This window comes from Notamacropus eugenii, chromosome 7, assembly GCF_028372415.1.
Source record: "Notamacropus eugenii isolate mMacEug1 chromosome 7, mMacEug1.pri_v2, whole genome shotgun sequence".
Classification (NCBI taxonomy): domain Eukaryota; kingdom Metazoa; phylum Chordata; class Mammalia; order Diprotodontia; family Macropodidae; genus Notamacropus; species Notamacropus eugenii.
The window spans coordinates 142,724,892-142,738,845 of NC_092878.1; the positions used below are offsets into that span (position 1 = coordinate 142,724,892).

At 36.8% G+C, this 13,954-nt stretch overlaps 1 protein-coding gene across 10 annotated transcripts in view; it reads right to left on the reverse strand.

Moving 5' to 3' along the window:
- Positions 1-13,954, reverse strand: part of PTPN13 (protein tyrosine phosphatase non-receptor type 13) — a 212,510-nt gene that overhangs the window by 57,622 nt on the left and 140,934 nt on the right. For all 10 annotated transcript variants that reach the window (XM_072622571.1, XM_072622572.1, XM_072622570.1 and 7 more), the window contains 4 exons: positions 4,477-4,566; positions 4,055-4,162; positions 3,714-3,845; positions 150-595 (listed from right to left, as the gene is read on the reverse strand). In XM_072622571.1, the coding sequence (XP_072478672.1) occupies positions 150-595; positions 3,714-3,845; positions 4,055-4,162; positions 4,477-4,566 (776 nt within the window). The remainder of the gene's footprint in view (positions 1-149; positions 596-3,713; positions 3,846-4,054; positions 4,163-4,476; positions 4,567-13,954) is intronic.

Genomic DNA, 13,954 nt, shown 5'->3' on the forward strand with positions numbered 1-13,954 from the left:
CATGAGATAGCTCTGCTAGAAGCAGCAAGTGGTCCCTGACCAAACCACAGGGCACTGGATTTAGGAGCTGCAAGGGATATTGGAGGAGGGGGGAGGGAGAAGGGAGAAGGCTGTGGTTAATAGAAAGTAGGCTGGGAAAAAGCTGATACCTTTTTACTTTGATGATCCTGACTGCTTGAATAAGTGGCTTCATCCATGTCTGAATCCCCACGGTCAGAATAATCCATGGTTTCTGAAATGCCTAACTTTTTAGTTTTGCAGTGGTTGTGGTCATTTGAGGTCTGTTTTTTCTCTGCTGCTTTAGCCAAGGAAGAAGGGCTGGAATGTTGGAATTCAGGGGCACCCAAATGATTTACCAAGAAGCCATTTAAATGGCTCTGGGACAGGCTGGCGCTCTCAGTCCTAGAATCTTGAGAACTCAGGCTTCCTTCCTTTTGGCCCCCTGACAGTGCAGAGGAACAAAGTGAGATCCGCCGCTGATAATGTGTCTGATGGTGGTCCTCTAACGAAGGTTCTAGGTCATTGTCTTTAATGGAGGAAGGCCTGGGAACATCATTTTTCACCTTATTGGAAAGATAGGTAGGTGGAGAAGGTGCTGAAAATAAAATATGAGGAAGTGAGAATGACATTTATTCACAGAACAAAAATTTCATTTAATCAGGAGATAAGTAAACAACATTGTAAATTAAAAGTTGAATGTTATTTATTTGGTTCCTTTTTAAAATAAGAAATAGAAAAATGAGAAGGAAACAAGCTAATATCAGAATTTTTTTTTTAAATTCCAGACAACCCAAAGTAAACCTTACATGGTATGTTTTAGTTTTGTCCAATAAGAACTAGTGATTATAAACATGGTTCAAAATGTGGGGTCATTATTAAATAACCCAAATAACAAAAATCAAATTCTATCTATAATGCCATATTCATTATGAATGCAAAGGTTTCTAATATATTTTGGAAATAACAGTACTTTTTAAAACAAAAAAAAAAGGTTTTCTGACTTGGGAAGCTTTATTTCAAATGATGCAGTAAAAAAAATAAATAGACCCAGTAGGACATTATGCACAAAGATGATAATAATGTAAGGGAAAACAATGCTCAAAGGCATGTGAGCTTGGAGATCAGAAGTCAATGACCAATCTTGACACCAGATGATGAAACACACTTGCATTCTCTCACTAGAGATGTGTCAGAATATAGTGCAAAATGAAGCATTTGCTAACAGATGTAGTCAATGTAGAAATCTGTTTTGCATAGCTATGTCTTTCTTATAAGGGAGAGTTCAGTTAGGGATAAGGTGTTATTGGGAAGTCATTAAAATCAACAAAACATCAAAAAATGTAAGAGAATGAAAAAAACTCCTAGTTTTTTTGGGTAAAGTACCAATATTTCCATTCCACTAAGTAAACAACTATTTGAGATCCTATAGATGTTTTTTGATGTCTTGTTATGCAGTGACACCAAAAAACAGTGGATATAGTTGCTGTTCTTAAAGAAATTACAATCTAGTTTCAGAATCCAGTGTTAAAGTGATTAGGGGTAGGGGGGAGCGTCTTGGCACAGTTATGGTTACAGAAACCTCTCCTTCTATGGAGGATAATATTCGAAATCCACAAAGAGACCGAGATTGCTGTAAAGTCCCCCAACTAATGGATCTTCACAGAATTATGTCTAAGAGGTATACGATACCTTTCCTGTGGGTCAATCTAACCCCAAACACCATCACATGGTATAAAATTTAAAAACATAATACAAAATAAACAGCAATAAAATAACATAAATTTTACATTTACATAGCAGTTTGCAGAGATTATTTCACTTTTCACAAAAATGCTGTGACATGGGTGGTAATTTTTTTTTAATTCACTTCAATCCATCCACCATTCAAATGCCTAAGTGATCTTCCTAAAACACAGGTCTGACTATGTCTTCCCTTCTCTTCCCTGTCCCCCTACCTCACCCCTAACTCAATAAACTCCCAGTTTCCTTCATGATCAAGTATAATATTTTTAGGCACTTATAAAATGAAAGCATACCAAAAAATATTGCTAGTCCTAAATAATTCACATAGGAGCATATTTTTTCTACAAAAGAGAATATTCTCTGTTTGGATCTTGGGATATATGTTTAGCAGAGGTACCACTGAGTCAAACAGTATGCATATTTTAGAAAACTTTGGGCATAGTTTCAAATTATTTTCCAGAATGGAGAGATCAACTCACAACCCAATTTCCAGTGTATTAGTCTGCCTGTCTTCTCACACACCTTCCAATAACTGCCATTTTGTTTTCCCTGTCATTGTTTCCAACCTGATGCATGTAAGGTGGAATCTCAGAGTTCTTATAATTTGTATTTTTCAAATTATCAGTAATTTAATTTTCTCATATTGATATGATAACTTAGATTTTTCCCCTTGATAACTGCCTGTTCATATCATATGACCATTTATGTATTAGGGGATGATTACTCTTCAGTAGTTGAACCAGTTTCTTATCTATCTTTTTGATATTAGATCTTTACGAGAGAAATTTACTATAAAACTTTCCCCATTTGTTTCCCTTCAAATTTTAATCACTGATTTTGTGTGTGTACAAATCTCTCAATTTTATGTAATCAAAATGCTCCACTGTGTCTCCTATGCTCCCCTTTCCCTTATTTAGCCAAGAGTTTTCTATCCATCTTGTATCTCCTTATAGTTTATTGTGGTATGATATGAAATGTTGGTCTATACCTAATTTCTGCCAGATTGTTTTTTACCTTTCCTAGTAGTTTTAGTCACATAGTAAGTCTTTATCTCAGAAGTTTTTTTGGCATACCCCCTTGGGGTATCAAAACCTACACTATGTATTTGCCTGTTTCCATATGTTGTGTATCTAATCTACTCCACTGATGAACTTTTATACTTTTAACTAGTGCCAAATGATTTTGTTGAATACTTATTGTAGTATAGTTTCAGATCGGGCATTACTATGACACCTTCCTTCCCAATTTTGTTCTTTTATATTCTAGACATTTTGTTCTTCTAGATGAAAAGTTAGCTATATAAGTAAGTGAGTCAATCAACATATTTTTATTAAGTGCTTACTATGTGCCAGGCAATATGCTAAGAGCAAAGGATACAAAGAAAGACAAAAATATCTCTTGTTCTTTTCTTGAATTCTAATGGAAGACAACAAGTAAAAATAACTGTGTACATTTTGTGTGTGTGTGTGTGTAAAGTAGAGAAGATAATTCCACTAATAGGAGATACCAAGGAATGCCACCTGAAGGTAGTAATTTTGGGCAGTATTGCCACTTCTGTAATATTATCATGGCATGTTCATGAACAATTAATATTTTACCAATTATGCAGATCAGGATTTACTTTTGTAAACAGTGTTTTGTGGTTGTATTTATACAGTTCTTGCAAGTTCTTGGTAGGGGGACTCTCAGCTATTTTATAATTCTGTAGTTATTTTGAATGAAATTTCTTTTTCTATCTCTTCCTCATGAATTTTATTGGTAATATACAGAAAAGCTGACAATTTATGGGAATTTATTATACATCCTATTGTGTTAATTGTTTTAATTAAATTTTAATTGAATTTCCAGGATTTACTAATCAGATCATCATGCTATATGGAAAAACTCTTAAATTTAGTATATTTACTTAATACACTGAACTTGTAAATTTAACGAAACAACATATAACTAACAGTAATTCATTAAATTACCTTTGGAAATCTTCTCTTTTGGCTTGGAGATTACAAGTGTCACATCCTCAGGAGCATTCTGCAAAATTTCCAATGCTGTATTATAGCCAACACCTTCTAGACTCATGCTATTCACAGATATTAAGCGATCTCCTGTATAAAGAAATGTATATAGATATCACCAGTCTGGCACTTTAGGCAACAAGGAATTAGATTCACAAATTTCACACTGCCCTGCAGAGACAGAGTTTTGAGTAAATACCTTATGTCTAATACGGGCACCATAGACAGTTCCACTAAAAATGAACTGTGGTGCCATTGGCTATATTTCTCATTGAGGTAAAATGATCACTAAAAAGTACCTGGCTTTAGGGAGCCATCCAAATCAGCAGGTCCCCCAGGAGTTACTGAACTGATAAAAACACCCAGATCCAGTCTTCCTGTCTTCTCTCCACCAACAATCTGAAATCCTAAGAAAAAAGTATGTTTTCAAAGAATCTTTTTAGCATTGTTCTTGCTTCCAATGAGTAATGTTTAGCTATTTGAAACTCAGAATTCTGGTCACTCTCAGTATCAAATATGAAAGGCTTCTAAGTCTATTTTAGAGGCTATCCCTGACAGATGGAAAATGTCAAATGGATATATCTTCCATATTTATTTTGGTATTCATGGCATTTTCTGTAGAAAACTAACTTTGGCCAAAGATAAATTGGGGCTTCAATGCCTTTGGGATTGTTCATGGAATTCTCCCTAGCTTTTCATTACTATACCAGCAGTGACTTACCCAAGTCATATTTGTTATCCCTTTTCAGATTCACCAAGGTGATCTCCCTTTCTGGTGAGGACACAATGCTCCATCTTTTTTGCAGAATATCTATTGGAAAGTCACATTTAAAAATAAAGCACACAGAATGAAGGTAAGTAGCGAAGGTACATTTGTAAATTTCTTCCAACTTAACTCATAAAATGATTTGAGAATAGATCAATCATTCAGTTACTCATAAAGGACTCTTGTTGGTTCTGATTAGATTTCCACACAATTTTTTTGGACAGTCTTATAATTTCTAGCTGTATATCATATATAAGCATACATACACATCTGTAGCATTTATCTATTATTTGAAAACTAGAATTGTTATTTTTAAAGACATGGGTCTATACTCAGCTGTAAAAGGGGAGAGTTGGAGTAGATGATCTTTGAGCTACCTTTCAGCTATATGTAAGTCAGTGATCCTAAATTCAGTTTTGTTTATTGTCTGTTCTTTTCATTTATATGATTGTTACGGCAGAGATTATTTTTGTGGTTCTAATTATTTCACTTTGCGTCAGTTCATGTAAGTTTTCCCATGCTTTTCTAAAGTCTTCATACTCATTAGCGCCTACTATGCAGTTACTATTCCATACCAGACACATTCCACAACTTGTTTAGCCATCTCCAAACTGACAGGCATCTATTTTGTTTCCAGTTCTTGTTACTATCAAAAATGCTGCTATCAGTATTTTGTTGCATATGGGACCTTTCTTTTTGTTCTTGACCTCTGTGGTGTATATGTCTAGCAACGGGATATCTGGGTCAAGGGGTGTAGACATTTTAGTCACTTTTTTAGCATAATTCCAAATTAGAACGTGATAGTTTGTGTTTGTCAATTGCTTTTCATTTTCTCAATGCACTTATACACATTTCATTTTAGTACAGGAAGATGGAACAGTAATAACTTCCATTTTTGCATTTTTTAGTACAGAGAAGGTAAGTGATGCTTGGGGTCGCAGAATTTCTTAGCATCAGAACCACTGTGAAGATTTAAATTTGTTAATTTTGTACCTAAGTTCTTTCAGCTAGGTATAAAATGTTAAACTAAACACTGCACAGAAAACTAAATCCAGGAATGTGTCTATTAATGAAGTATCACTAACAAAGTTATTTACTTAGAAATATAAACACATATTTCAAGTTTAATTACTTCCATCCCTAATGATTGTCCTGTAGCTTTTCTGCCCTTTACAGCTAAACTCCAAAAGGTCATTTACACTAGGTACCTCCAATTTCTCTCCTCTCTCCTTAACTCCTGAAATCTTGTTATCCAACCTCATCATTCCATCAAAACTGCTTTCTTCAGAGATCTCAATGATTTCTTAATTGCAAAATAGAGGGTTGGGGAACCTGTGGCCTCAAAGTCAAATCTAAAGGTCTTTTCTCACAGTTCATTCCCTTTATCCTCTTTGTAGCCTTTTATACCATCTTTTCTCTCCACTCTTCTTCCTAGGTTTCTGAGACACTACTCTCTCAATTCTCCTCTTACCTATGTGGTGACTCCTCAGTTTCCCTTGCTGGACCCTTATCTAGATCATACCTTCTAACCTTAGTGTCCCTTAGGGTTCTGTCTTGGGTCCTGTTCTCTTATTCCTTTATACAACTGCACTTGGTGATCTCATTTAGAGTCAATTGCTTACCATCCCTATGACGATGATGCTCAAATCAACTTATCTTGTCCTAACCTCTCTGCTGACCTCCAATTTTGCACCTCCAACTGCCTTTTAAACATCTCAAACTGGATTCCAATGGACATTTTAAATTCAATATATCCAAAACTGAACTATTATCTTCCCCCTTAAATCCCTCCCATCTCCTTTATTACTGTGGAAAGTAACATCATCCTCCCAGTCCCTCAGGCTCACAATCTAGGAGTCATCCTGGTTTGTTCACTATCTCTTACCTTCCATATCCAATGTGTTGCCAAAGCATATTGATTTCACCTTTACAATTCCTCTTTGATAAACCCCCTTCAATTCTCTGATACTGTCACTACTCTACTGGGGCATCATGACTGGACTATTGCAATAGCCTGCTGGTAAGTCCGAATGTCTCAAATCTCTCTCCACTCCAATCTGTCCTCCATTCATTCTCCATCCTCCACTAAAGTGATTTTCCTAAAGTGCAGGTCCAACTATGTCACCTCCATATTCTGTAAACTCCATTAGCTATTCATTTCCTTCAGGATCAAATGCAAGGCATTCAAAGCCCTTTCTAACCTAGCCCCCTTTTACCTTTCAAGTCTTCTTAAACCTTGTTCCCCAACATGATCCAGTGACACTGACCCTTTGGTGGTTCTACAAAAAAAACATTCATTTCTTGGCTGCAGGCATTTTCTCTTGTTGTCCTCCACCTGAAATGTTTTCTCTCCTTTATTCTGTCTACTGATCTCCCTTGCTTCCTTTAAGTCTCAACTAAAATCCCACCTACATGAAGCCTTTTACATCTCCTTTTAATTCCAGTACCTTTCTTTTCTTAATCATTTTCTATTTATCCTGTGTAAAGTCTTTTTGTATATATTTGTCTCCCCCATTAGATTGTAAGCTCTTTGAGGCTTTTGCCTCTTTTTGTATCTTTAGCACTTAGCACAATGCCTGACACATGAACAACCCTAAATAAATGATTGTTTATTGACTGACAGATATAACTTTATAAAAATCTTTGGATTGGAATAATGGCACGTAAAAGCATTTCCCTAGTGAAGACCAAAGGATTGTGACTTTGACAATAGCAATAACTTATTTATGATCAGTTCTATAAAGAGTATGATGTTTTTGCTATGCTAATTAATGAATATCTTTAAAAGATATACAAAATTTCACTCTCCGTGGGTTTTAAATACCTAATAACTTAAACAATCCTAAAAAAGGGTAAATAATCACATTTATTTGCATAATTTCCTCCATTTCCTTTGACATTTTTTTAAAGAGGAGGGATACGTTAGGGTTCTATGAGCCTCTAGGATAATTCACTTTAGAGAAAAAAGGTACTTTGTAACACAGGTAATAGTTGAAAATATCAGTGAGTATGGTACCAAGGAAGGCAGTATTGTTCAAAAAAAAAAAGCATTTTATATGAAAGGACCTGGGTTAGAATCCCAACTCTAGAAAGGCTTGCACAGTAATTAAATACTGTGGGTTAAGACAAGAAGAGCAATATTCACAAGGAATAATGTGATGATAAACAACTTTAAAAGGCAGTCAAATAAAGGTTTATTGCAATGACTGATCTTGGAACGAGGGAAGAGATAATGCAACACATTTCTTTGCTCTTGAGAGAGATGTTTGAGAAGAAGGCTCAATGTTTCACATACTAAAAGTTGCACGCATTCTGTCAGCTGGTTTGGTTTACTTTGTTTTCATCCTTACAAAAAGCATCAGTAAAACTTTAAAATCTCTTGGCTCTACCACCAGGCCTCAATTGATCTGTAAACTTAAATGATTACACAGGATTTTCCAACTCTAAATCCAAGCCTATAATCTTGTGTGAGAGTAGAGGGGTGGGGACTAAGAGACGATCTTTATGAGGAATTTGAATTCATGTTGGGGAATGGGCTGAATTTTGATAAACAAAGATAAAAGGGAGGTAAGTAACAGATAAGGTCACAGCACATTTAAGTGGGGGAGTAGACAATGTGTAGCCTTGGAGTCATGAAGACTTGGGTTTGAGATTGGTCTTGGATGCTTACTAGCTAGCTCTGTGACCCAAATGGGACACGTAATGCACAGGGTCATTGTGAAGATCACAGTGTGTAAGACACTCTGCTAACCTTAGAACACTATAGAAGCTATTTTTTAAAAAATGATTTGGCTACAGCAAAGAACCAGTTTAGGGGAATATTAGTACTTAATGCTAGAATATGTGAAAGTATTATTTATCTTTTCTGCAATAAACACTAGCTAGTGTTAACAGTACTAAAGCGGGACCGATTCAGGTTGCAAAATAATACCTTAACTACAGAATTTGAGGAAAATTTTTTAGTAAAATCACTGATCTATGTGTATAGTGCATTCCTTCTCATGGAATCACACAAAGCCACAGATATTATGAGTTCAAAGGATCTCAGCCGTCATCAAGTCCAATCTGAATGGAATCTGCCCTCTAGCATATCATACAACTACACAAATGGTCATCCAGCCTCTCTCACTTTCCTTTCCTCCTCTCCCCTCCAAGAATGAAAAGTTCTTCTCCTTCACCTTGGCTCCTTGGAATCCCAAGCTTCCTTCAAGGTTGTTTTCCTTCTAGTTGTGAGAATGTACATTGCTATTCCCTTCCTCCTTGTAAATTCCTTAAGAGTAGGGAAAATTTCAGTAGTATTTCAGTATTCCCATCCCCTAGCACAGGGCCTGCTGCTTAATAAATGGACTGAATTGAAAGGTAGCTTGAGGTCAGAGTATGAATAATTTGCAATTATTCCCCCTTTCAGTAATGACTCTTAAAAAAGAACTGAGCCCCCAAAGTATAGAGACATGTCAAAGATGAGAAAGGTGATGGGCTGTCCTTAATACTATTAAGCAATCATATTCTATACAGTTCTTCCAATGTGGAGTGTTTTACCATAGGTGACTAGAGGGATGGGAAGTGGAAGGAGGCAAGCAGTAAAAGCTTGTAGTTAAATAATCTTTCTCTAAACATATTCCATAAGCTCAAGATTCATTTGGATTAAGAACTTCCTCTCTGGACGACTAAGCACTTCCTAGAGGAAATGAGTCATTTCCATTTTATTACAAATCACTTTAATCAGATCAACACTTAGCTGAGACTTGCTAAATGAGTTCTGATGGTTGGGATGGAAAGAGGTAAGGAGAAAAAAATGGAGGAAAAGAAGACATTTATCACAATAGGTTATCTTTTTTTACCCACATATGACCTTTCTCTACTGGGCGCTCCCACAATTCCTTCGTCTTTATCTTGATTATACAATCTATTCAAATGGATTTCTGGGGCCTATCTTGTTCCCAAGACTGAAGGAAAATCTTCGTGTAGTTCCTATGATGCCTTACCAGCCGGGGGCACGATAGATAGAACACTGGGTCAGGAGTCAGTAAGACGTGAGTTCAAATCCATTCTGAGACACTTAACAGTCATGTGACCATGGGCAAGTCGCTTTCTGTTTTCCTAGTTCTATGGGTTGTTGTGAGGATCAAATAAAATATTTGTGAAGAGCTCTTAGTACTGTGCTTAACATGCTATATAAATGTTTACTTCCTTCTTTGTTATTCCCTACCACAGAGCCTTGCCTATAGTAATAATGATGTGTGTGTGTGTGTGTGTATGAATTCAAGATTTACAATATGATTTACAGGCCTTATCTCACTTGATCATCTTTTTTAATATTATTATCCCATTTTGCTGATGAAAATATCAAGGCTAAGACAGGATAAGCCTTAGCATCATATAACTCTTCAGTATGTGAAGAGAACTCAGTTCATTTTCCCCTGTTGCTCACTGAAGAAGAGGAATGTGTAAGAGAAAAATTAAGGAGGGGAGAAAACCATTAGCTAAGAACGTGGTTTCTGAGAATGGAACTTGGATTTTTAGACCACAGCATAAAATGTGAGGATGACAGAGTCCTGGCCAAAGATGAAAGAAATCTAACAAAGGCTGTGCATTTGCCAGATGTCTTGCAAATTTAATCAAAAAGGCTTTAAATTTAAAAGGTTATGGGAGGGAGAAGACTGCTGACAGTGTCCCCCAAGTTAGATACTTTGGGGAATAGCCACAAACAAGGAAAAAGAACAGTGGCTGAGACACCCAGAAATTCATGAGAAAGTCTAAGAAAAAGAACCAGTGGTACAAATTCATGGGTTAAAACATGTATACAGATGTCCAAAGGCTTAGGAACAATCAAGAAGAATCAGAGGTCCTAACGTAACTCTAACATCACAGTTATTGGTGAGGTTTGGTGAGATGAAGCCCATGAGAGGATTGTGGCTCTGGATGGGTGCACCTTTTTCAAAAGAAGCAAGTTAGGTAAACGAGAGTGGAGTAACAGTATATCTCAAAAAGTCATCCTCACATAAGCAATCCAGGAACTAGAAGGAGGAAGCATGACAAAATGTTTGGGTGAAGGTCAAAGGATGGAGAAATAGAAATGGTTTTGCCACTGGAGTATACTATAGATCACTTGGTCAGAAAGAGATAAAGAAGGAATCTGAGAAATAGATTCCAAAGTTGGCAAAGAGGCATGATATAAATAAAAGTGATGGGGGGGATTCATATTATCCAGAAATCTGTGGAGGCTTTCTCTCTGTCAAATGCATACTACTCCTTTGACTTGTCTTAGTGATAATTTCATCTCAATCACAAAGAAACCAGGCATTAACTAGAGATTGGTGTTAGGTATTTTCCAACTGGGGCTTAGAGCAATTGTTACTGAACTCAGAACTTTTCATTTAAAATCAATTCCCTGAAGCAGAAAATGCAGGAAATAAGTGGACCTTATAAGACATTGTATTACTTCCCAGGCTTAAAATGTTCTCTTTTTAATCTTTAAACAGGGTGTAGAGGAAAGATAGCACAAAAGAACAGAAAGGGGAACTGGGCTGCTATCTGAAGAAGAGAGAAGGCTGGATGATGGAGTGTGGAAGAGGCAGGAATGTCCAACAAGGCTAGAGAGAGTTTGGCGCCAGGTTGTGTGAGGCTTTAAAAGCTAAACAGAAGAGTTATATTTTATCCTAGAGTTGGTTGAATGAAGGAGTCACACGTCATTCCACTTAAGGACAACTATTTTTAAAAATTAATTAATTTATATGTTTCTAGTTTTCTACAATCCCTTCCACATATCTTAGATTTTTCCTCCTAAGGAAAACTATTTTGGCAGTAGAAAGAAGGACCTGGATTTTGAGAGATTTGAGGCAGAAAGAACAATTAGGAGGCTGTTGCAATATTCTAGGTGAAGGGTGATTAGGGTCTCAACTATATGTATGCTTGTCCTTCGTTGCTGAAGAAGACCATGCCATAGAGAAATGATGACATGACTTGCACTTGACTTTGTTTTAAGTGAGGGAGGGCTGTGCAGGTCACCAGTCTCACTTCTCCTCCAGAGCCATCTGAATCCAGTGACCAGATATTCATCAGGATGACTGGAGATGACCCAGGATGAGGTAATTGGAGTTAAGTGACTTGCCCAAAGTCACACAGCTAGTGAGTGTCAAGTGTCTGAGGTGAGATTTGAACTCAGGTCCTCCTGACTCCTGCACTGGTGCTCTATCCACTGCACCACCCTAGCTGCCCCAAGGGTCTCAACTAAGATGGTAGCTGTGTGAGTAGAGGGATACGGCCAAATATGAAAGAGGTTGAGAAGACACAAGTCCAAGATTGGACAATCACTGGATATATGGGGTGAGAGAATGAGGAGTCCAGGTTAATGTTGAGATTATGGATCTGGAAGAATTGGGGTTCTTTAAAAGAAACAGAGAAGCCTGGGAAAACTGATGGTTTTAGGTGAAAGATTATGAGTTCAGCTTTAGATATGACTTTAAGATATTTCTGTAACATTAAGTTTGCAATACTCAACAGGCAATTGCTGAAATGGTATTAACGCTCAGGGGAGAGACTGGGGCTGAGTATAAAAATGTGTAAGTACTCTGCACAGAAAGGAGTTCAACCCATGGCAGATGATAAGCTTACCAAGAAAGGAAAGAACCAGGAGAAGAGCATGTAGGAAAGAACCATGGAGGAGACCCGCAGTTTGGAAGGATGATATGGCTGATGACCAAAAAGAAGCAGTCAGGTAAAAGGTAAACAAGGATAGTGTCAGGAAAACCCAGAGAGGAGAGAGTTCACAGGAAGAGAGCAGGTCAAATTCTGCAGAGAGGATGGAGAGGAATAGGACTGAAAAAAGATTTATCAGAACTGGCAATTAGGAGATCACTGGAAACTTTGGAGAAAGCGGTGAGGAGATGGGAAGCCAGATCACAAAGGGTGGAGGAGTGAGAGGAGCCAAAAACACTACTGGGATTTTGGGTCACAACTTTTAGAAAGAGGAAGGTAATAGTCCCACTAGACTCTTCCCTTGTAAGAGCTCATCTAGTATATTAAGTTCATTTTTGAGCATGCTAGATTAAAGAGGACACTGATTAAGCTGGAGAGTATCCAGAGAGGGTCAAACAAGATAGTAAAAGGCCTTGAGTCCCTACAAGAGGAAGAAATCAGGCATGATTAACATCGCAGCAGGAGGGGCATGATTAGACTTGCCCTGTTTGGACCCAGAAGACATAACCAGGAACAATGAGTGGAATTCGTAAGCAAGCTACTTTAAACTTAATGTCAGGAAAAAGTCCTAATAATCAGAGCTGGACCCAAATGGAATGGGCTGGGCCTCTCCTCCTTGGAGGTCTTCAAGCACACACTGTCCCATCTCTTGTTGAGGATGCCTTTTGTGTATGAGTTGGAATAAATGGCTGCTGAGATGCCTTCCAACTCACTTTCTGTAAAAAAAAATTTCTAATTCTCAGAGCTAACTAAAAGCTGACTGGACTGCCTTAGAAGGTATGGTGATTCTCTCTTAATTGGAGCCCTCAAAGGATCCAATATCCTTTGGGGATACCATAGAAGGATTCGATTTATTGAAGGGATGGGTTGGACTAGGTGGATGTGAGGTCCCTGCACACTTTGACATCCTGTTATTCTTTCCAATTTCAAGTATAGTCAAGATATCCACTGTGCTCTCTAGCAGGCATCAAATTATGCACTGATTGATTTAGGGAGTGAAAAGGATGGGATCAGAAGAAATATGTGATAATAGAAAAATTCAAGAAAGTTAATTTTGGTATGTGTCAATAACATTGAAGGTTGACTGATAATGGACTACTAAAATGTCTAAAATATACAAGAACTAACTTAAAATTTTAATATTAAATGTTAAAAGATTAATTTAATGTAAAATGTGAGGAGGGCATATTAAATACTCAAAATGTCCTTTTCTCTTGAAAATAGATGCTATGATTAAAACTTGAATTTGGTAGACAAATATTTAGTTTTAAAAAAAATAAAGATCTCTGGTTTGGGAAAAGTAAGTGAAACAATACTTTGAAGGCATTCTACTTGAGGTATTTTATTTTTATATCTCAATACTGTAGTATTATGTACTATAATATATGTTTTACTGCTGTCATGGACTTCTTTGGGACTCTGGTGAAGACTATGGTTCCTTCTCATAAGGATATTTTTAAACGTATACAATAAAATCGATAGGATTACAAAGGAAACTAATTATGCTGTAACAGTTATCAAATATATAATGTAAAAAGTCAAGTTCATGCATCTCAGATTAGTGACTCTTATTAGAAAGTGTTGATACTAAACACTTTAATTTGTACTTTATTTTTACATAGCAACCTCTTTAATAAATTGATTTGAAATAAAGGACCACTAAATATACTGATGATAGAATCATATGTTCTTTGACCTAGAGCTGGAAGGGAATTCAGACATCATCTAGTCCAAC